At 36.7% G+C, this 25,601-nt stretch overlaps 1 protein-coding gene and 1 long non-coding RNA gene across 2 annotated transcripts in view; one reads left to right on the forward strand and one right to left on the reverse strand.

Moving 5' to 3' along the window:
• Positions 1-22,679, forward strand: part of LOC127627917 (calcium-binding protein 8-like) — a 75,905-nt gene extending 53,226 nt beyond the window's left edge. The window contains exons 5-6 of the mRNA XM_052104532.1: positions 18,046-18,202; positions 21,067-22,679. Coding sequence (XP_051960492.1) covers positions 18,046-18,202; positions 21,067-21,194 — 285 coding nt within the window. The 3' untranslated portion in view covers positions 21,195-22,679. The remainder of the gene's footprint in view (positions 1-18,045; positions 18,203-21,066) is intronic.
• Positions 4,625-6,950, reverse strand: LOC127627918 (uncharacterized). Its single transcript, XR_007968595.1, has 3 exons — positions 6,683-6,950; positions 5,548-5,643; positions 4,625-4,755 (listed from the first exon to the last, which is right to left on the reverse strand). It is a non-coding gene; the product is annotated as an uncharacterized LOC127627918 (long non-coding RNA).
• Positions 22,680-25,601: the final 2,922 nt, after the last annotated feature.

Consider the following 25,601-nt stretch of genomic DNA (forward strand, 5'->3'; position numbering starts at 1 on the left):
TCAATTATTGGCTCAGGAGGCAAAATGTTCTGTAAGAAGTTATGCAAGCAAATCTATTACGCATAATCAACTGCCTACATACCATCTGTTTGTTGGTTTGCATCATCAGACATTGTAATTCTTTGTTCATATTTGCTCAATAACTAATTAGTAATTAGTTTTTCTGTTTATATTTGCAGTCACACATAAACCAAACTTCCCTGCGCTTCCTAAATGTAAACAATGTTCAGTAAAGTTTTTAATTATCTGAATGTTCTTCTGTTCCTCAATGCATCACAAATTAATTTCTTATCCAAAATTAAAGGTGCATTCAGTAATGTTTTACCTCATTAAAAATGTTTAACTCCTAAAGACATGAATTGTAATTTTGCAATATATGTAGGAAATCATAACCACTCACATTAAAATAAAGACAGTTTTAATGTAATCAGTAACATTATAAAAGCTGTTGTTAATACTTTATTTTACAGTGTCCTTGTCACAGATATTACATGTAACGTCTATAGTAATAACAGGAAATTATGCATTATTACAAACAACTGACCCTAAACCAAATCCCAACGATATCCATAAATCTATAATAAGCACATGTTAATTTGTAAGCACAATATTACTCAGTACTTACTTGTGCAATTACACTGTAAGAAGGACACTGTAAAATAAAGTGTAACCAAGCTGTTTCATTCTACATGGAGAGGGTCCGCACATGGGAGCTGCCATGTTAGAATCACATGACCAGCCGAATACTACTCAATTAATCTCAGTAACTCTCCTGTTATTTGACACTTTCACTCATTGATTAAAGTAGTCTTGGCTGACTGTGAATACTGAATTTCTACAATGGCATCTGAAACTGAAAACTATTGATTTTAAATGATGCTGCATCCAAGCCACTAGGTGTCAGTGTCAAAGCTGACACAAAGACAAAAGTTACTGAATACACCTTTACATTTTTGAGCCAGTAAGCATAAAAACTTGTGTATTTTTAATTAATATTCCCGTAGCTTGACCCTCCACGTACATTTTGTGTCTTCAGTATATTTAGGGTCACATTTTATATTAGGTGGCCTTAACTACTATGTACTAACACTAAATACATACAAGACTATGTATTTACTGGGTAACTACACGTTGTTCTGCAAAATTCCCACATTTGCTGCTACTGAGGTTGTGGTACGGGTAGGTTTAGGACTAAGGGTAGGGTTAGGGTTAGAATTAGGGGCTAGATTTAGGTTTTGTGGTAAGGGTTGTGTTAGGGGTAAAGTTAACAGTGTAACTATAAATGTAATTAAATGCAAATACTTTAAATGTAATTACAATGCAACAACATGTATGTACATAATAAGAACATTGTTTAAATGGTTAAGTACATAGTAGTTAGGCTACCAAGTTGGTCCTATTTGGGAAATAAATATGAATCGTTCCAAAATAATTTAATCGATTTGTTGTAGATTTGTTTTTTTATGACTAAATATACTAAATATAAGGCTAATGTTTGGATAAATTAACAGGCCTACTTACTCCACTGAGAGAGCAGTATTACTTTGTAAAAATGCAATAGATGTTTATGGTACATGTCACTTTATTGTGCTTCAGTTTTTTTGCACACCCTGTTTTCCCATGGCACACGCATAGCCTTGTTTCTGGCTACGCCACTGGTTCGCTTGTCACCCCTGTCAGTTTTGTGTGAAAGAGGGTTTTGTCTTGACAGGTCTGCATATGTCATGCATTCATACATCCACTATTGATTGTTTGAATGAAATTTAAAGTAATATTTAACCAGGTCATTGTGCAAGGAGTTGATCTACCTCAGCCGCTATTAGAATAAGTAGAGGTGATATTAGTCCAGGAATTGTGGAGATTAATGAAAATGAGACCATGCAGAGTAATGGATGGCTGATAAACCCCAGACCCTCCTGTTCCAATCACCCTGCTCCCAGACGCACCATATACACCCGAATGCCATCTGTTCAATTCGCACTTCCCAAAGAGACAGTTGCTGAAATTGCAGCTGAATTAGAGGCTGTTAGTGCTTTGGAAATGTTTTCAGAGAAACCAGTTGTTTGTGTGTGCATGTACTTCAAATCTTTAGATCAAGCTATAGTAAAGGCATATCACTGCAGTTCCTCAAACGATTTTTCAGTACTTTTTTGATGCACAGAGATTAGATGTTGGAGCCTCTGATAAGACACCACAGACGGCCACTCCTGATAGCTTGAAGGAGTGATATATCGATTGGCAGTCTGTGTGAGACATTCTGAATCCTCTTGTCCTGGTAAGAGATCAGCTTAATTCACTGTGTCTCCACAAGGCCACAAGAAAAACATATTTGAACAGCATTATATAGGTAAATTAGGGCTGTCAATGAAACACATTAATTTAGTGCAATTAATTAAATAAAATAGCAAGTTAAAATAAATTGTGTATTACTATTACTAGCAAAGCACCTTGCTAAACCACACTTACTCAGTAAGGGGACATTCACACAGGATGTGTTCTTTCATAAAAAAATAGCTAGCTGCACCGCAATGGAATTGAATGCAGATGTCATGAGACATTTTTTTAAAAGATTAACAATATTTAATGCCTTAAACAAAAAAGCACACTGAAGAAACCACAAAATGTGATGCAATGGCCAAAGATGCACATGTTTACACAGACCAACAATTAAAATATAGTGCAGCAGATGGAATTTAAAAATGTCTGAACGGCCCTACCTCAGATAGATTGACAAACCGGAAACTGCCAAACGGATTTCTGTGGACTGTAGGTATGGGCTGAAATATGTGCCACCAGAAACTGAATTTGAACCATTTATATTTGAATTTGAATGGCTAAACTTGAATAATTGCATTGAAAAACTGAATTTGAATCACATAATTGAAATTGTATTGTTTAATTAAAATTGAATTTATTCAAAAACTGAATCTGAATTGTATCATTTGAAATTGAATTTATTCGTTTGGAACTGAAGTCCAATAAAATTTGATCCTCACTGAAAATTAAACTCTCTATATATCTTCACATTCACTTCTCACAATTCAGATTCAGTTCTCAAATTCAATTTCAAGTTACTGAGACAGACATCCGGGTAGTTGGAGGATGAAGGAAGAGCAATCGAGCGCAGATCGATAGATAGCGTTCATAGGTTGGTTTCACGTGACGTCACGCTGCTGCATCGCGAGAGCGCGCAATTCAGATGGAGGGCAGGAAGTGAAATAGCTGAGGATCTGCCGTCTGGCAAAATGCCAATGTTTTGTGTAGTTTACGGCTGCTCCAATCGTTCTAATCGAGAAAAGGGAAAGGGTTTTTATAGAGTACCGAAGATTGTCACTCATAAAGGTGAGAAATGTAAAAAGCTCACAGAACAACGCCGTAAAAGTTGATTTTTAACGTACGTCTGCGGTCGGGAGGAGCAGAGTCTGTTAATGCCCGTGTCTGCAGCGACCACTTCGCCGGAGGTATGTTAGCAGCCAACGTGTTTTTTGTGTCTGTGTTTATATAGCATTAGGTTGTCATTAAATGCTCATTTACTTAGTAATGCTTATTAAGTTACCGGTAGTCTAATATGGACTTGATTGGGGCTTTTAGGTTGCCCTAGCGCTTGTCTAATCTTTCGGAGTCTATTGTCCCATTGGAGTGAGGAGGAGGGAGAGGGATAATAATCAGTCAGTCCAGTACCTGAGCCCTCACACATGTAGTGTCCAATACCTGATCCCTGCTTCTTGGCTCTGATGATGATAAGTAAGAGGACATGGAGTAGTAGTACCTGAGCCCCGACACATATCAGTCTGTTAATATGTTTTCAACAAGTGTAATACTTTTATCCACTAGTCCAATTGTACTGGCTATATGTATTATATGTAATGAAATGGATTCTAATCTGTTATTGCACACCATGTTCTTGTTATTATAACAATTGTTGAAAAATCTAATCTTGTAAATAAACCACCATGTATAATTCTGTCTTCTCAATGGCATTTAATCTTTTCATTTAAATTATACAACAGCCAGAACTCACAAAGACCACACTCATAACAATAGTCAAAATGTAATCTTGTCTCATACAACCGTATTGATATAACAGCAATATCACACAGCCCACTTTCAAGAGTGCCTGGATCCTTTCATTACATTACACATGTGAGTTTGTAACTTGCTGTCCCAGTATTTCTGGAAGTATACCGTTTCTAAAAAGCCTAACATCATCCTAAAGTTCAAGATCGGGCAAAATCCTTTCAACAAAAATGTCATTGTGGTTCCACACAACAAAATCACAGTACTCAGCGTCTACAATGTGAAGCTGTCCCTGAACTTGGTAGTAGTAGTCATGAGTCCGGTCCAGCATGACATTATCCCCATCATTGATGAGGCAGAAGCCCTTTTCCCCAGCACACAAGCGCAGATTGGCTTCATCTTGGTGAGAGTGTGGACACTAAAATCACAGAGAGAAGGACACGTGAACAATAGATTAACAAATATATTTTCTGCCTTTTGCTCAGTTTAGGACTTGAGACACGCACTCAGTCTCGAGATTTAGGACTTTACTACAACAGAGACTGTAATATTACCTTAATCTTGCAGATGCCAGTTCCAGTGACAGTCACAAGCAACAATCCCATCAGGGAGGACCCCATGTATGGCCACTTGGGGTTCAGCCAGAGACCACTGTCCATACAGGAGAAGCCTGCATGCTCCCGACCCATCAGCTTCTCATAGACTCCTCTGGCTTGTGCTTCATGTTTGCATCCATAACTGTACACAGTACACATGCAAAACATGAAAAGGAAATGATTACTTAGTATTGGATGTGTAGAGCCAGTTCAGTGATTTAAATGCCATTTCCCTAACCCCTATACTTAGTTCTACTCCTGCATAACCATAGTCTTATAACCCTAAAACTAATAACTAACGTGCACCAAAGCAATGTGTTACTATACATTTCATTTAATATTCCACCAGTAAGATACATTTACTTAATAGACAAGCTTCTTTTTATCCAAATTATACCCTCTGTTGTCAGTGTTTCTTTTTCTGGACATAAACACTGTTTACACGAGGCCTTACCTCTGCCTTACCCTAATTCAAACCCTAAATACCTTGTAGCGGCTGTGGTGAACCTATATGCTTCTGGGTAGCATATGGCCTTGATCAAGCTCTTGGATGGTTGCTGGGGGTTGGTCTTAATAGCTTGTTTCAGCTTGGAAGCAGTTATGCGTCCAGCTCTTTGCCTAAACCAAATCCTGCATGCACTCTGACTTCGAGTTGCCCTCTCTACAGCCTGGACCTGGGACATGATGAGCTCTTCTAGCTGGAATACCTGGCATAGCTCTCCAAGCTCTTTGGGGGGTAGCTGCAGAGTCTCTGGTGTTCTGTATTCAAGAACAGTTTTAGGAAGCATACTAGATTTGGGGATGAATTCTTTGTAGTAAGGCTCCCTAGCCATCAGTGCTGCACTCCTTGGACAGTTTTTGCTTAAAGTCTCAAAAAACTAGCATATGTTTCTGACCCTCTCTTCACTCTTGGGCATGAAAGTGATTTCCCAACCTGGTTTTCAGTTGTCCTGCCATCAATAGAACGGTCAAGCTTTTTTTTTTTGGCTTTAGCAGAGAAGTCGATCAGAGCTACTGGAGCAGCAGGAATCTGAAAATAAGTTAACACAAAGAAGATCATTAAGTCCACATTTCTGTGGTCCATAACCATAACATATCTATATGCAGTATAAATCTGGCGTTTATCCTATGGCTGTGAGCAAAACAGGTAAGGCTGTCATCACAGGATTGAGATGCCAAACTGTGTTTATGTGGGTCTTTGCTGTCTTAGCTTCTCTTTGTCCAACAGGGAAATTGTGACTGACCACATTGTCACAAGCTACACATGTTAAGGCAGAATATAGAATAGAAATAATTTAATAATCTCCAACATTAGGTATGATGGAATATAATGAAAATCCCCTAAAAGAAGATGAAATGTAGGCTAGATGAAGACAAGCAATCTGCCTGATTAAGTAACCAAAGGGGCACAATATAAACATTAATTTAACATCATAATTTAGCCTACAGTTACAGTGTCCAAAAATACAGTGTCACCTTACCTTTTTTACATGTGATGGCATCAGCCACTTGCACTGCTCTGTTGTGCAGGAAGCTGTATCGCTTTCTTTCGAAGTGTAAATGTGCTATTTTTGTGTTCTAGTCAAACGGAATTAACTAACTTATGCATTCAATTCAAATGAATAGGGCTAGTGCTATGGTGTAATTGCCCTGAAGTTTATGGCCTTACATTATGCTAGCACCTGCCAAACACAGCGACACATAACTTACACGCTTACTACTCTCTCTCCTCTCAGTAAGCAGTAACGTTACTCTGACAATGACAACCACGAGGAGAAGTTATCGGAAAAAAATCACACTGAAGACATGACCAGTCTACTTGGTGGCGGCTAACACTAGCTACGCTTTGCAACAACATTTTCACCGGAGGAAGAGGCAAACGCTTAGAAATAATAAACACCAGGCAAAAATGTTGTTACAAGAGCTAGTAGGCTACCATAAAACGTGGGATTATAGCTACTGTTTGCAACGCCGGAGAAAGATTTAATTTCCCTGTTTCTACAAAATAGCTATAACATTAACAACAGTTAAACAAAAGATCGTTAGATCGTAAAAAAAAAATTCATTACCGTATTTGTCCCAGCCGAATCCATGGTGGTGGTGGTCACGCAAGTCAGGCAAGCACTTCTTCTTTGTTTCATGGCGGGTAACGTACTGTGCTCCAAAACATTGGTGCTGATTGGCCCAAGAGGAGTCCTGTGCGCCAATGAACGCTATCTATCGATCTGCGCTCGATTGCTCTTCCTTCATCCTCCAACTACCCGGATGTCTGTCTCAGTAACTTGAAATTGAATTTGAGAACTGAATCTGAATTGTGAGAAGTGAATGTGAAGATATATAGAGAGTTTAATTTTCAGTGAGGATCAAATTTTAATGGACTTCAGTTCCAAACGAATAAATTCAATTTCAAATGGTACAATACAGATTCAGTTTTTGAATAAATTCAATTTTAATTAAACAATACAATTTCAAATTATGTGATTCAAATTCAGTTTTTCAATGCAATTATTCAAGTTTAGCCATTCAAATTCTAATATAAATGGTTCAAATTCAGTTTCTGGTGGCACATATTTCAGCCCATATGTAGGTCAGTGGGTATGTTTACATGAACACCAATACACTGATAACTTCCTAAAATCAGCTTATTCAAAACATCCACCAATGCAAAAAAACTGCTTTACATGAGATTTAAAATGATCAGATCTCCGATTTTTTGACGTCAAAACACAAAAAGACATGCACACAACACCTGCGCACATTGGATATGTCTGTAAGAATGCCAGTAAAGGTGTTTACTGTGTTGTTTTTAACTTAAACTGTTTATGACCTTAGAAAAGGAAAAACCTTTTAAGCAATTTACATGATGTAAAGGGATTAATTGAAAGGAAGAGAAGAGAACCGGCTTGACAATATAAATAATATTTTAATATAAAACTGAAACAAAAAGACAAACACACGGACAGCTGTTCATAAATCTCTCTCTCTCTCTGTTGCACTGCAGCTTCCAGTCTGCCTTTATCCTTCTATGAGTCTTGATTAGCCTGATTAGGGGCCAGGTGTGCGGAATCATGACCCGGCCCCACCCTGCCACACATGACTTAATTACAGTTCATTTGTTTAACTACTTGGCAAAACATGTAATTAATTACACTTTTTAATCAATTGACATCCCTTGTTAAAAGTATACAAAAATATTGAAGTGACCCTCACTAACAGTTTAATAAATGCAAACCAGATTATGAAATGTCCTGTACTGTGCTCCAAAGCTTCCTAAAGAGTCAACTGACATAGTTCCCTTCTCACATCAGTGTAGCTTATCACTCTATATCAATAGTAATGTGAGTTATGGAGGAGAGCAGGCAGACGGAAATGGGAAGTAAAGAGAGCTGAGCTCCTATTTCAATGTGATAAATGTATCTGGACACCTTCAAGACAACGCTTACCGCTCTTGTTCCTTGCTCAGTGGGTCAGCCAAAGACATCAGCCTTTGATAGATTTCTTCATGGCCCATCTCCCCCATTGAGCAGATCCACTTATACATGTGACATGAGAGCTGGCCACAAAACAGACACACTTTTAACACCAGGTTTAGGTTTTGGGGGGGAAAGCAGTTGCAGAGGGTGATTTCGGGGGTTTAAGACACAGTGGGGCATTAAGCAGTTGCGTCACTTTAGAGCTCATTGCAAAAAATCTCACACAAATTCTTAAAGAGTAACCAGCAACGAGCTAGTTTAATCATGTTCTAGATGTGCTAAAATAGAGCTGCAGAGTAGTATTTAAATTGAAGAAATTATAAGATTGCTCTTTATCCATTTGACAATCGAGTTTAAAAATGCCATTTGACAGTTGACACGTGGAAGCAACCAATTAACTTTTTGACTTTTGAGTCACACGGAGATGTAAGGCAGTCTGTCATTGGAGGTCTATTGACGCCAGGAGGTCTGGCATCTTTTTCCAACGGCTCAGTACCTCATGCCCGTGGAGCGAGAGCATGGCGGCCACGCGCTTTTCAGTCAGTGGTGCGTATCGGTTCTATTTATGGCATCGCAGTTACCAGATCCCTTCCTGGACACATAGCTCTCTGCATGTTCGGGGAGGGCTGTGCTTGGCATTTAACTGCAGCAGCGACAAGTGACCATTAACCTCCGATATGCCTTGCGTTCATTTATTTTGCAAGGGCTTTATAGACAGTAAACCTCTATTAATAGTTAACAATGAATTAAATAAACATTTAAATGTGTCTGTTTATTTGTCCATTTATAAATTGGTTTATTTATTCACATTTTTATTTTAAAATTAATAGATTGGCTATTTATTTCTTCATTCTTTTTAATCTGCACTCCGCAGCTTCCATACTCGATAAGAACATTTTTACTAGTGAAAGTACCAATTAAGAGCTCTACAATTAAATATTTACTTATCATATGTTTCCAATGACTCCTGTTAATTTTTAATTACAGAGCTGTACAATTTTAATTTTACTAGTAAAAATGTAATTAGAGAGCTCTTTGATTTATTATTTTTAATAGTAAAAAAATCAGTTGTAGATCTCTTTAATTGGAGTTTTTACTACTAAAAATACAATTGCAGAGCTTTATTAGTGAAATTATTTTTATTAACAAATATATTTTAGAGCTCTCTAATTGAAATATTACTAGTAAAATTCAATTACAATGAGTAATTCTGAGAGCATTGAAAGCTAAATTGGCTTGCCATACAGCTGTTTGTTTCAGTATCTGTTACCCAGAACAAAACTTCATATGGAGCAGGTTATGGAGTGTAAGTTACTATGGCGATGAACACAGGTAAAGGCACCGTGCCTAAAACTCAAGGTTGACACAAACTAGACTAAAACGTACATGGCTAGCCACCTAAACGATAACCACTGTACAGGCCCCATATGAATGCGTCACATCACAACAAATACATAATCGTTTTTTAATATCTCAGGGTGTGTCTCAATCAGTTCCCTAGCACCCTATGTTGTGAATCAGTATTTTGTGAGCATGAATTCGGGCACTGGTAAGGGGAACACTGAACATTGGGACACATAACTCAATTACCTGCGACACGATAACGAGCTCAGTTGTTATTAAGCAGCATTGCTTTATAAATGACACAATCGTTAATTTTCGTTGAAGCTATCGAAAGGACAGTGTTATTATAACAGATAAATTATATAAAGACATAAAATATAAAGGACTGTATTTTAAACCTTCCTTTAACAACTGTAATATTTAAAAGATTGTTTCCCTTTCATTGTGGATGACATACAAAAAACTTCTCTTTTAAAGCAAAAATAAGGCTTTGACATCACATATTTACACTTGTGCTCGTCTTTTAACGACTTGAGAGATTAAAGAGGACATGATGATGTTTCCGGTAAGGGAACATAGTGAGCAACGATGCTCCCCAGTGCATTGTGGGATTTTTTTAGGGAGGGAATGTTTAAGTGCACCGGAACAATTTTACAAATGAGACAGCCCTAAAAACTCGCTGATCAGTGCCCTGACTACTGAACTAGGGAACTGATTGAGATGCACCTTTCCCAGTCTACACTACAACCTGAATACAACGTTTTTAAATGTATTCACTGGGAAGAGCGTTTTAGAAAAGTTGTCTCAGTGTGGACGGAAGGCCAAAACGTACAGAAAAAGATGTGTTTTCATATTAATGTGGACATAGTCTTAGAGTTTAACCAAATAATTTTAATGAGATGTTCCTTATCGAATTAATCTTGTATCTGCCATTAAAATAAGAACACTTGGGTAATTGATACTTTAATCACCTGCTGTATTGGGCAGTCCTTCAGGATTGGTGGCCAAATATACTAATCAATGTAGGCTTTCAATTCCACCACTGCAAAATAAGCAACATAATACATGTAAATCTGTAATAATGAGATAAGCCCCCTCAGATGCTTGTCAGATCAAACAGACTGCATGGATTACAGCCAGCAGTCACACTCATATTAGCGTTTACTCACACACTGCAGACCTCCAACAAGATCGCTCCTTTATTGATGTCATCAGATAACTGGATGCACAAGATTGTATCATGTTATTATGTGGCAATATATTTTTTCTGTAAGTAAAGCTCAGCATTTCAAATGAAATGCTATAAATATTCACAAGCTGAAATCTCACTGGAGAAGGAATTCATGCAGCGGTGTCTCTAAATAGGGGCAAGTGGGGCGCTTTTGTGCAAATTTAATGGACTCATCACAGATTTATTTTAAAATAATATATTTTCCGTAACGTAAATGTGTTTTAGGGCGGCACGGTGGTGCAGCGGTTAGCACTGTCACCTCACAGCAAGAAGGTCGTGGGTTCAAACCCTGGTTGCCCCGGCCTTTCTGTGTGGAGTTTGCATGTTCTCCCCGTGTCTGCGTGGGTTCTCTCCGGGTACTCCGGCTTCCTCCCACCATCCAAAAGACATGCAGGCTAGGTTAATTGGTGTCTCCAAAAAAATTGCCCTAGGTGTGGATGTGGAGGTGAGTGTGAGTGTATGTGTGGCCCTGCGATGGACTGGCGACCTGTCCAGGGTGTCCCCCGCCTTTCGCCCAATGTTAGCTGGGATAGGCTCCAGCCCCCCGTGACCCTGTACACAGGATAAGCGGTTGACGATGGATGGATGGATGGATGGATGGTAAATGTGTTTTATGTCCATTTTACAAGAAAAAAGTATATTTTCTTTTGAGATTATATCTGATTATTATAAGGTATGTTGCGAAAAAGCCATTTAATCGTTCTCATTTGCAATGCCAGGGGCTAGCCTTTCATCCTCAATGTTAATCAACGGAGATCTGGAGAATGTCATGTGCATGTGCAACGAGGGTTAAGCGATGTCTGAGTGGCTAGTTTGCCTTTTCCCCTGAGCCATTCAAAAGCTTTGATCATATTTATGTCAAGTTGTTGATGTGAGCATCGAAAGTTACCAGGTGCAGAGTAGACCTGCGTATAGTGAACTTCATTGACTGTGGTGAAGTTAGTTTTACGTTTGACTTTTGTTATATATTTAGGTTTATACACCTTAAACTTCAAGACCACTTGACCTGAAGATATCAAAACAACTGTAAATTAGTCAGAATAGTATTCCCTCAATTGCACAAGGCTTATTTTTGGGAGTTTTTCTTTGGTAGTTTTTTAAATGGAATGTTTGGTCTCTATAAATCCATTAAACTCCAAGACCACTTGACCTAAGTATGTCAAACCAAATGCAAATTTGTATTGCACAAGGCTAATTTTTGAGAGGTTTCTTTTTTCATTTAGAATTTTTCATACATATAACTCAGTTGTACTTAGCTTTAGCTCAGACTACTGCATACATTTAAAGTTCTAAAATGTATAAAACATATATTCACCAAACAGAGACAGGATATTTTTCTGAGCATTTCACTATTAGTGTGATGTTATAACATCATATGGTTAAATTTTTTTAATTGATTTATAAGGCTAATTATTATTATTTTTGTATTATTATTATTTAAGCCTTGTGCTATGCATAATAACTGTTGTTTATGTATATCTAAGTTGGTTTGGGCTCAAAACATGAAATGTGATGGGAAATCGAATGTCCAATGAATATCAAACATGTAACTTTTGGTAAGTTTTAAAAGCTAAGTTTTTTCGAATGTGCTGCTGGTTGGATTAGTTCATGTGTGACACTCATCATTTAAATTAATTGCCATTGCATTTAGGTGTTGTGTTGTTGGATCATTGGTTTGTATTAGATTACAATGTCTGCTAAAAAATAATATTCACACCCTTTTGATGATTTGCCTATTTGTGGTTTACTCTACGGTCACTTGAGACTTTTTAACATGGATGTGCACGTTTTAATTGTGGTTTGTGCTGAGATTAAATAATTAGGGATTTTTGTGAGGCATTATTGTCAGAGTTTGTGTTAGAAAAAAGTCTTTATTCGTCACTCTCTGTAAAATCTGTCATGGTCTATTTTTATTATTCATACTTGTTTTCATTTTATAAGTACTAGGGCATTGATGGACGTAGCATCCATTATAATGGCACATAAATGACAGTAGATAGGCTTTTATGATAGATTTTTTTGACTCCCCTAGTTTGAGTCCGGTGAAACCAATGAGTTCTAGTGTGAAACTTCTACCGGCTGTGGCTCTTGTGGTAGAGTGGGTCGGCCACTAATTGCAGCGGCTCGATTCCCGGCCCACATGACTCCACATAATGAAGTGACCTTGGGCAAGACACTGAACCCCAAGTTGCTCCCAATGGCAGGCTAGTGCTTTGCATGGCAGCTCTGCTGTCATTGGTGGAATGCGAGTGTGTGTGTGTGTGTGTGTGTGTGTGTGTGTGTGTGTGTGTGTGTGTGTGTGTGTGTGTGTGTGTGTGTGTGAGTGTGTATTTATCACTTTGTGGGGACCAAATGTCCCCATAAGGATAGTAAAATCCAAAATTTTTGACCTTGTGGGGACATTTTGTCGGTCCCCATGAGGAAAACAGCTTATAAATCATACTAAATTATGTTTTTTGAAAATGTAAAAATGCAGAAAGTTTTCTGTGAGGGTTAGGTTTAGGGGATAGAATATAAAGTTTGTACAGTATAAAAACCATTATGTCTATGGAAAGTCCCCATAAAACATGGAAACACAACGTGTGTGTGTGTGTGTGTGTGTGTGTGTGTGTGTGTGTGTGTGTGTGTGTGTGAATGAGATGCAGTGTAAAGCACTTTGGTAACCGCTAAGGTTAAAAAAGGCACTATATAAGAACCGCTCGGATCTGAAGAACGAATCTGACTGAACAGATGCACGATCCCCGCCTTTTATACCCGTATGTCCGGGGGCAGGATATGCAAATTCTGTTCGCCAATTTGGCATTGTCCTTTTTCATATTCAGAGCCATCCAAGGCTCCCTAAAGAAGCCCCTTGTGTCACTACAATCAGCACAATATCGAGTGAGTGACAGAAAGGGAACAAAAAGTTTTCTGTAAAAAGTGTTTAAAAAGTAATGTAAAAGTAAAGTAACTAAGAAGGTGATTCCTTTTTTGATTAAGTAATCAGTAAAAAATCTGATTATAATTTTAGATAAGTAATTAGTCATTTGTTATGGATTACATTATTATTAACTTACCCAACACTGAATGACAACAACAGTAAATAGATGTAGATAAAGAAATAATTTAAAATTGTCTATTCAATTGATTTTTGTCCTATATTTATTGCAACTAAAGTCAAATCCGCTAATATTTACAGTATTTGTATTTTCCATTATTATAGATGCTTTAGTGTGGTGGGCAGTAATGCAGTACAAATACCCTTGCTGATTAGATCAAAACACAACCACATAAGATAGCTGATCAAATCAAATAAAGAAACAGCCAAGAGCACAATTTATAATATCATCAATATGTCATCATCTCATTGAAGGTCATTATGCTACAGTAATGAAGAGAGTTGATAGTTTTCTTATTTTCAAGCACAGAAGTAAGTGCAAGTCTGTGGATAAAGAGCTCCAACAACCATAGAACAATGTGCTTTATGGCCACTGAGGTACTTATCATATAAAGGTTTTTTAAACATGTTTTTGGGTACCCTCTTAGCTATGGTAACCCATCTTTTTTGCCTTTTTTCATATTTTAAAAATAGGGACAGTGAGGTATGAGACAATAACTAGAAGAGAAGAGACATGAGCCTTATTCAAACAGGCCTATACATGAGTGTCACTATGCAGTGTGTCAAAGCATGTGCACTATGGTCTTCCACTATTAAATGAGAAGTATGTGATTTCTGCACTGCTAGTGTCACCACACGGAATTGTGAAAATAATGACTATTTTCAGACAAGTTCTTTTTCACTTTCCTGAACAGTCTTATGCAAGGAATGCTGTGAAATGAAACCTCCACCTTCCTTCACTATGACATATATTTTTGAGATAGCTTCAATTCAGAGTCAGAGAATAGAAAGTGCTGGAAATAGAGTAGAGTTTGGATGTTGAAAAGGCACCAATGAGAGAGTATGTCATCTTACTCCTCAAAAGAGACAATCTCAGCTGATAATGCTTTACAGAGGCTTAACTCATGGCTTTGTTTAAGTGATATCTTCTGTCAGTCCTCTGCAGTAACATCTCTACAAGGGGTCGACCGATTATCGTCCTTGCCGATATTCATAATTTTTCCTAATTATCAGAATCGTTATTTTGTCTGATTTGATTGCCGATAAATGTTAAAATACGCTCCGTTGGCTGTGAATCTGCCTCTCTCTGAAAGGTAACTGCTTGAAGTCTGGCTCAATGTCCCACCAACAGTATCGTCGGATTGGTTATATGTCACAAGTAAATGGCCAATGGAAAAAAAATATAAATTTCTGTCAGGGAAAGGTGAGAGAGAGGAAGGCAGCAAGAGAAAGACTCATCACTGAGAACAAGCTGTTTTCAAAAGCAAGAATGCAGATACTGAAGTTGCAATAAACATCACAATACTCTATGCCAGTGGTCAACAGTTTGCGGGGAGATAGGGCAACCATTGTCATGATGTTTCGCGGTCCATGTCTGAACTCCGAACCATATATTTGTTCCATCATGACAACGGTTGTCCCATCTCGCCATTTCTACACTTTAGCATGTCAAAACAACGGAGCTGTGTACACCGCAAGCACTCCAGGGCGTAGATAGCACTAATCTTGCAGTGCTAAATCCTTGAATATAACACCGAACACACTTAATTAATGCCTTTTCGCACTCCACATGCATTGCCTCACTCCACCGGCCTGCGACCTGAAATGCCAAATAGTAGAGCTGCAGACACGGTTATTTTAATGACAGTAGACAGTAACAAAGAAATACAGTGAGCATCTTTCACTAAAATACACTGCAGAAAACATAAATGAAGCAGAAACAATCTTCATGTGTCTGATATGACTCCGACGGTTCAGCTAAGCAAGGTGACAGGACAATTTATCATGGTTCCAGAGCACCTTTAGACTAGAAATTATTTTTTTCCCCATCTGAAATTAGCATTATTAATCAACATGTTTAGAGCATGTTGTTTGATAACAAACAAAGATTTTTGTGTACATTTTGTGAAAATTAATCAGAGATATCATCTCTGGCATTGATGGCAAGAAAGACAAGCAAAACTTTGAAATTACGAGTTCTCTGTTTATGATGAAAAACATTATTTGATTGTCAGCCCCTTTATAATTAACAACTACATTATTTTTAAACTGTACTATTTAGATAGTACATTGTTTGTTTTTTGTAGATTTGCATCTTAAAATATTAAAATGGATTAAGACTTTTAATTGCATTCTCTCTCAGGGGTTACCATGAACCCCCATTCAGTATATTTTCTATATACATGTATATATAAACAGCAGCAGATACCCCATAGTCCACTTCTTTGGTTGTCTTTGGGCCACAATGTCCTCATTCTTGCCCAATTCTACAGAGACTTTTTGACTGTTTTACAGTTGTTGTTAAAATGTTTACTACAAATGCATACCCCCCATATGAAGAATACAGAATGGATTGATCTTTATGTAAATATAATGTTTTAAATGTGTAAAATAAAATATATTATGATTTTTCATAAAATCCTTTGGCTCTTTTTATTTTGGTTTAGCTGGTTCTGAAAGAATCAGACATGTAATTAAATCCCTCTGTGTTTACATGATGCACATCTTATATGCTTGAGCATCAATAATGAATACCAAATGTAGAACAGCTTGCAAAGATTTCAAAAGTCTGGAAATGTATTTGAGTTGATAGAACCAAGGAGAAGGACACTTTCAGCAATGTAATACATATTTTCTCATACAGGTAAATTATTTATTGATTCTGCCAAGACAGAGTCACCCTCTGCCACCAAAGCTCATTCAAGGATTCTGAGAAGACCCATGACACAGACTTTGCTGTGAAATTGAGAAAGTTCATGTCTGTCTCTCACTGGTAGTAAATTATTGAGCTAACCCAAATCTGTTTCTCTATTTCTCCTAACGTTTTTATTCTCTCTTTCTTTATTCAGCTTTCACACAGCTTCAGGTCTCATAGTGCTGTCTCTACAGAAATGTGGTTCAATTATTTATTACTGTACAAAATGAGGACAGAGCTGCAGTTATAATTGGACTGTTTTGCCTGAGACAAACTCTTAAATGTGTAATGTCTTATTACTGACCACAATTAGCCAAATCTCATGAATCATTTAATCAGAGGACAAAACAATTTGGAGTTTTGACAGCCGTCTCAGTTGTGTGTTTGCTGGAAGGCTAGTAAATATGAAAAACTATTTACACATCAACACTGATGTTGATATCTGAGTTTGCATCACTGACAGGGACGAGCACAGACATTTTGGGGGGGCAGGGGCTCAAGTGGAAAAAAGGGCACTTCTCATAATTATTTATTTGTAAAACAAATGTTTAAACAAAACAACTCTGACTTCCTTACCAAGTTATTTTAATTCCCTCACACGGGCGCAATTGTTTCATACTAATCATATCAATCACCATCAATAAATGGTGTTATTGGAATACAAAACACTTCAATGTGTGCAAATTAGCACATTTGAATTAGTTAATGCCTAATTTGCAAATAATGTGGTGATTGTGATGATGCTATTGGACACAAATTTTACTGTATTCACCTGTAGTGTCTCCATTAATTACAGTACATTAGCCAGTGTGGTCATGATATATTGCCTTAGCTAAACTTTAGCTAACTTATTACATTAGCTAGTAGCTCATGAGTCATGCATGTTAGCAAGACACAAGTTAACTATATTATTCTTTTGGCTAATTAGCTGTAAAGTCGAGGCTTAGTCTTTTGTTCATTACCACTCACCTCCACACAAGCCAAGAACAGCACAACTGGGATAAGAGCTGGGAGGGGCTGCTGCCTGCCTGTCTGCCTGTCTGTGTTTGATATGCAGATGTGTGCTGCACGTTGAGACCCACTTGGAGAGGGAGAGAGAGGGAGGGAGGGCATCGGAACTCCACAAAGTCTCATCTCCTGCCCTGATGTTTAGATTTTTTTATTCAATAAATATTTTTGTTTGACAGGGAAGCTGTGCACAAACCGGAATATATATATATATATATATATATATATATATATATATATATATATATATATATATATATATATATATATATCATTTATTAAAAATGTATTTTATTTATCTCTTCTTCTCTCGAGGAAGAAAAAGGGCAGGTGCTCAAGCCCCCATTAATGTCTATGTGTGCACATGCCTGGTCACTGACTAGTAAACTATGCTCAACTGGTCTTTATCATAACTTTCTACTAATTTCATTTTCTTCTCTAAACTTTCTGTCAAAGGAAATTCTCCCATAATAAATCACTTTGCATTATACTTTCTATGATCTGGGCACTGCCCCACAGAGAATCTGTGACAAGCCAGCCATGCCGGGAATTGATGACAGGGCTCTTGTGTTTCCACCCTGCAGTTTGACATGCAACAGATGTCCCTAGAGGAGCTCAAACACGTCCTGTTCCATGCCTTTAGAGACCATCTCACCATGAAGGACATTGAGAACATCATCGTCACAGAGGAGGAGAGTTTGAAGGAGAACTCAGGAAACTGCCAGACTGAATTTCAGGGAGGTAAATAGCAAAGAGAACAATCAAATTTCATATTAATTGACGGATCCTGCTACATTTTGTGTAACTCACACAGATTTAAGTGTACAGACACTGGGGAAACTTTTGGGAAGCTTGAAGGTGTGGGATAAAGTTTTTACAATTGCTTTAGAATTCACTTCTGTATAAACACTAAGGAAGCTCCAGATCGATAGGCTACCGATCAGTGTCTGTCGTTATTCATGTCTTATGATTCGATCGTTAATTTGGTTGATCGCATAAACCACTCCCTCATGTCGCTAAAGACCGCCAGCTCCTTTAAGACTTCAGCAGCACTGTCATAGCATCACAGGGTGTAGGAAATACGGGCATAGTTCTGTAACACAACAAACTTGATTCAGCAGCTGTCCTGTAATGTTAATTTGGCATTTCACACGCTACAAGTCAAAGGGAAAACATTCATGGCGGCAGCTTCTCAGTCTCCGCCTGCCATAGGCATCTCAGTAATAATGCAAGTTACAAGATGTGGTGAAATTCAAACATCTTTATTAAATATTTCCAGATTAAATGGCATTAACAAAAGTAGCACCTGGAGAATTCTCTTGCTCTCATTAGGGAGAGCGTGTGTTCCGCTCATTAAAGTTCAAGCAGCAACAAGTGAAAAATGTACTATTAATATAATCATCCAACTAAATGAAAAGGCAGGGAAGGAATTTATAAATATAATATTTCTTCATACAATATTAAGATACCAAAATACCATGTATTACATGGAATGCAAAAATAATATAAGGAATAATAATATTAACTATATGAAATAATGACAATGAATCAATAACCAAAAATGTCACAGTAAGTTAATTGCACCTATGGGTTATCAGTTTGTCTTCAGTTTGACACTAAGGTATTTTTTTATAGAGCTATCTATCTTAATATTGAGAATATTTTATTAGCCTGTACTTGATTTAAAGTCTGTTTTTTTTTTTTATAAAAGCTTTTTTAATAAGCTTTTAAACTTTTTTAACTGTTTTTGTCAGCAAAAATTGGAAAAGTGATATTACTGGGAAGAGGAAAATTAAATTGGTAGTGACAGTGTGAAGAAAGCTTACATATAGCCAGTTATGATAGAGATCCTGATAAAAGGTGAAATGATCGGGTTCACCAATATTCAGTCAGGTGACAAGAATATTGGTGATTGGTATTGGCTGTAAAAATCCAGATCGGAGCATCCCTAATAAATACCAATTCAATCAACCTAGTCTTATAGAATGAATGTTTTTATAACTACATTTTTACAAACCGAGTTTTACGTGCCGCTTTCTAAGTTTTGCTGCAGATTCCTGGTGAAATTAAAAATAGAGGGCTCCAACAACTGTGCGTTTTATTCACTTTAACACAAATCACGTGTTTAGCTGATTATGACTTTAAAAACACTTATTTTTCGCTCTATTACACACACACTATTATGATATATCAAAACACTGTCACTATAACAGATCATTTGAAAAACTATACATTTTAACGCCTGTATAACAAACCTGATAGAGTGTTGGACTTCAGACTCAGAGACCGAATCTGGAGCCAAGCTAAGCATGCTTGAAACAAAAGCAAAGTGAGAGTGTTGGTTTAGGTGAAGGATGTCTGTTTTGTTCATCTCTTATTTATCATTAAAGACAGCTAGGTTAGGTTTAGGTTAAAGTTGTCAGTTAGGAAGGAACGTTTTGGGATCACTTTACAATAAGAATTCATTAGTTAACATGAACTAACAGTGAACAATACTGTTACAGCATTTATTAATCTAAGTTCATGTTATTTAAAACATGTACTAATACATTTGTAAACATTAGTTAATGTACTATGAACTAACAATGAACAATTGTATTTTTGTGAGCAAAGATTAATAAATGCTGTAAAATATTGATAATTGTTAGTTTATGATGATAAATGTACCTTATTGTAAAGAGTTACCTATGTTTTACTCAATAAAACATCCATCTAAAATTCTAATGATCCAGAATGTCTCAAATTGCTTACAGCACGTTTAAGGGGTTAAGAATGGGTGGCCCAGGATTTACTGCAATCAGAATCATGCTTCATCACATTTGTTCCCTTTTTGGATGGAAGCGCCTGCTAAATTAAATGTAACTGGTGAATGTCTAATTTGTCTTTGCTGCCAGTAAGACATTTTCATTTAAACCATTATTGTAATTTGTTACTCAATTATGTCCTGAATTTGGGCCATAGATTCAAATTTCACCAGTTGTTGAAGCATGGTTCAACCAGATGTTTTCATCACCTGACAAAAGTAGCAGAATGATTGGAATTTAGAAACAGGCAAATTATTTTAAAAGGCTTGTATCCAATTATGTCTCAGTATCTTGCCTGAAATTCAATATTTAATCTCAAGCAGTAGCCCATAATAACAAAATTATCCAAATGTAATCGAATGGAATCAGTTAGCTATGCATGGCCAGAGAAAAAGGTGAATCAAATGTAACAATTTCATGCCTCAAAATCCAATTAGTCTAAGTGTTTTATAATACATGGATTATGAGCCTCTACCATGGCATGCTTTTGTAATGTTGAAACATTGCCATTTTGTAATGTTTATTTTCCTGAATTTTCCTGTGTATTAGTCAAATGCAGGCAAAGAGAGAGGACAATCATTAGCATGTGATGATTATTTAGTCAATTGTTGTAGCTCACTGGAGCCATATGTATTGGGTCCTCTGTTTAATTATTATTTATTTTCAAAGACTCGTGATGCACCATGTCAAACATGGTGGATCACTCTCTCTGAATGGCTTGCTTGTTGTGTGCTCTCATCTCTTCTCATAATGTCTCTTTTACGTCTTCTGTTTTATCTCTGCTCTGTTTTACTCAATCAGTGCATTCTAAAAAGAAGAATCGTCAGACGTGTGTCCGTAAGAGCCTCATCTGTGCTTTCGCAATGGCCTTCATCATCAGCGTCATGCTAATCGCAGCCAATCAGATGTTGCGAAATGGCATGGAGTAGCCCTGCCCACTGTGAACCTTGGGTGATTCGTTCTTTGCTTGTACTGTACCCTCTTAAGAAATAAGCATCAAAAACTGCTAAAGCAATTCCACTTTCTTTTTTTTTTTTACCATCCAGCGGATTCGGATGAATCTGAAAATAAAGCTCCCTTTTATTTTTAATATAGCAATTACACTGACTGTGACAAACTTTCCAACAGCACTGAGGGATCATTTGTCCTCCATCTTCAGTTTTTGACAGGGACACGCAAGGGCTCCTCACTGGATGCAGTTTAATGCAATTATATATTGTGCCCCTCTGTGCTGTGTTTTTCTCACTCTCTCCTTGAGAAGCCAGGACTTGTCTTTGTACTGTATCTCACTCCAAGCCATGTCAGATGGGAACGATGAGGAGTAGAGTGATTGGCAGCCTGTCCAACAGTCACCACAGGATATTTGGCATCAAGAGTGTGTGCATGAGAATGTGTCCATGTTCATCTCAAATGGTCTGTGTATTCCTCTGTTGCAGCTCATTTATGGAATTTATAAAAGATATATTTTAATGTTCAGTTCAGTCGAAGACCTTTGACACAATATATACTTCACTCACTGAGCAGTTTTTGTTTTTTTGTTGCTAAAGATTTAATGGCAGAGCATTGCACTAGCAACATCAAAGCTTTTGGTTTGATTCACACGGATCAAACTGATCAATATACTATCACTGAACATTTTATAGGAACTCTAAGGTCCTAATAAAGTGCCGGATGTGGTCTTCTGCTGTTGTAGCCCATTTGCCTCAAGTTTCGATGTGTTATGTACTCTGAGATGCTATTCTGCTCACTACAATCACACAGAGTGATTATCTGAGCTACTGTAGCCTTTCTGTCTGTTCAAACCAGTCTGGTCATTCTCTGTTGACCTTTCTAATCAACAAAGAATTTCCATCAGCAGAACTGCCATTCACTGGATGTTTTTTAATTTTGCCACCATTCTAAGTAAATTCTAGAGACTGTTGTGTGTGAAAATCCCAGGAGATCAACAGTTACAGAAATACTCAAACCAGCCTGGCACCAATAATCATGCCACGGTCGAAATAACTGAGATAAAAAAAAGTTCCCCATCCTCAAATCAAATCACTTTATTGTCACACGACCATATGCACAAGAGCAGCAGTGGGTGAAAGTCTTGTGTGCAGTTCTGAGCAACATAGCAGTCATAAGAGTGACATTCTGATAGTTGATGTGAATATTAACTGAAGCTCCTGGCCCGTATCTGCTTGATTTTATGCATTGCAATGCCACACGATTGGCTGATTAGATATATCTTGAATAAGTAGGTGGTGTTCCTTATAAAGTGCTCAGTAAGTGAAAATAGTGAAGGGACTGTGGGATGACGTATGGAATAGCATACTACTCATACTGTGTTTGCAGTATGTAGTGAATTAACTGGACATGCAAATTTTCTGAACATATGGAATACCTGGATGACCGTCTCGATTTTTACTAGATCTACGACTCTTTATTTGAGTCAAAAGTGAAAACATTTTAGATAACATTGTATTTAAAATGCAAAATATCTCTAATGGCACTTGGTGACTAAACATTATTGACAACAATGTAGCAATCTACTGTCTGAAACGTTTATCTTTACATACTGTGCACTGTTCCACATACTATTTTTTTAAAGAAATAGTAAGAGGTATGCAGTATTTAGGCTACTGTGCAATATGCAGTAAACGGTATGCTAATAATCCATCCTGAACATACATAGCAATCTGAATACTTGTTTGTTTTATATGTCACAAATATTTTATAGATGTATATTAAAAAATATCACAATCTGCAAAGCAAGTGGGATGAATTAAATTCCATTTTGTGGTACTTCCTGTGTACCCTGTAAAAAAATAATGGTTGAACTAAATCCTGTAATTTTATAATGAGGTCTATGTGCTTCATTCATACTCAAGTACTCTCCAATGATATTTATACATGTGTCTAGTTGAGAGAAGACTGCAGAATACTCTTTTTTTCATGTGCTGCTGTTGTTGTTGTTGGTGTTGTTTCAAATATTGTATAAAGGTCTTCGACATCTGCACAAAAAAAAAGAAAAGCTGGATAAAATATAGCACATTGAACTTCTGCGGAAGTGTCTATTCTACATAATTGGACTTTTTGGTCCATTTTGAGTTTTTATTCACTCTCAGGCTCAAGATAGTTAGTGAATGTTGCATTCACTGCTCTGAATCCACCAAAAGCAAACTAGTCATTTTATTTCTCTATAATAAGCACCTTTCTCTTTTGTTACAGTCGAAGCCCAGTGTGTAATATAAATATCCGTCTACATGTTGTTCTGTACATTTATGTGTGCACATCGGTTCCCTTTCCAGTGTTCCTTTTTACTGTGTACACTAGCAATCATTTGTCATGTTCCCCTGTATATTGCATGTAATGGCAGTAATGTTTAACTGTCACGTTTGCAGGTTCTCAACACTTGTCCAGTGCTTTTAAGGTCTGTACTGCTTGCTGGCATTTGTTTAGGCCATCATTTTTATGTCTGAACGCCCACTGTTTCTATCCTGTGATCCACCTCTGAAATGGGCACCAGCATTTTGTGCCAAAATACACAGGAAATTAATGAAAAAAATAAAACAGATTATTTTACTGAAAAAAAGTTCTTATCAGTATTCCAGAATGTCTGAATGGCTTGACTAATGATTTTTACTCTGTCAGCTTACTCTGATTGGAATGGGAAACTTCAAAATCAATGCCTCCATCTAGTGGGCTTTTTTCTTTTCTTTTCTTTTTTTTTTTTAATATGAAGCAACAGTGGTGAAGACCTAATTTTCCATTGTAAAGTCGCAGTATAAGTGAATAACTTAAACCAAAAGGTTTAAAAAGTTAGAAACGGGAAGTCTTATTGTTTTAAATTGACTGATATTTAAATTATATGTACCTTTTCTTAAAAGCCAGTGTAAATTCCATATATAATCTGTAAGTGCTACATTTATAAACGTGTGACTTTTTAGATGCTATACCTTGTTTTGTTTTAATATCCTCTGTTATACAATTTATTTCCTTTAAATTATCACAAAGGCAAATTAGCATACTAACGTTTTAAACTTTTATACATTATTTCCAAAAGTTACTCTATGTGTCCCCTGCTTGTTGCCATCTTGTTGTCAGAATCAACAGTCTCAAATATTTTCAGTACACTAGGCCTCACCCTCTTGTTTATGGGCATTTTGAATACATAAATTGGTACAAGTTTTATTTGCTATTGCCTTTTTTATTTTGTTAATTGAAAATATTTATTTATGTTTTCTATTGTTACTTTGATATTTTTTTTATCATGTAAAGGTTGATGGAATCTATAATTTAACCCACAATTTTACTCTCAATCCAGATCCTAACTTCATCTGAATTTGAAGCATGCCAAATACAATTTTATATGTATGTATTTTTATGCAGAATATCAAAGGAAAATGTATTAATATGCAAAACCATATACATATTGCATGCAGGATGTGGGTTGACAGTCCGATTACAGCAATATGGTTTCTAAATAAAATTGTATCATTATGTGTAAAGAATATAAAAAATAAAAGAAAATTATTTATTGACCATGATAAGAAACATCTATTTGTGTCTTAAATCCAATTTAGTCTGGGCACTATAGTCCTGGTTGACAAAAATAAAATTAAAATAAACTCCCTTAAAACACACTGTTCACTATGTCACTATTATACTTAATTTGTCATACTGTCCAATCGTGGACTTAAAGTACATCCATCATAGAACAAATCTGTAATTTTTGTGATTTATTCTGAACAGTCCTTTCTGAACCAACAAATGCCATTTTCACCAGACATTCCAAATTATTAACTTTGAAAATTACAGCTTGTTTGAAAATGACACACAATAAAATATTCTCTTCAAAAGTGCTACGGTATTTACCATGATTTATTGGATTTTTTGGTAACCAAGTGCACTAACAGAGAACCCTTCTACTAAAGAGCCTACAAGCTTAGCATAAAAATGCACAATGCAGCGGCCCCAGAGATATTCTAAGGCAGTACACTGGCGAGGAGAGAGGAGGCCTTTTTTTTTAATGGATGTTTATGGAGGAGATGCTTCAATGTTATGAATAAAGTGCTTTTGTGAGGAAACAGCCCATAATTTAATTAACAGACCGCTTGTTCAGCAATATTCAAGATGCTATACACTAAACTATCCTTTTGGAATGAATTATGTGTGTATGATAAAATTGCTGTTTTTTAAGAGAATACACTGACAATTTTGCAACAGGTAGGTTTCAGTTACGGCTCTCATAAATTTGTATGGTATCCGCAGGATATATTTTTTTTGTATTATTGCTTTAATCAATATAACATAACAGTCAAACCAACTGAAAGCATAAGAAATCAACTAAA

This window comes from Xyrauchen texanus, chromosome 34, assembly GCF_025860055.1.
Source record: "Xyrauchen texanus isolate HMW12.3.18 chromosome 34, RBS_HiC_50CHRs, whole genome shotgun sequence".
NCBI lineage: Eukaryota > Metazoa > Chordata > Actinopteri > Cypriniformes > Catostomidae > Xyrauchen > Xyrauchen texanus.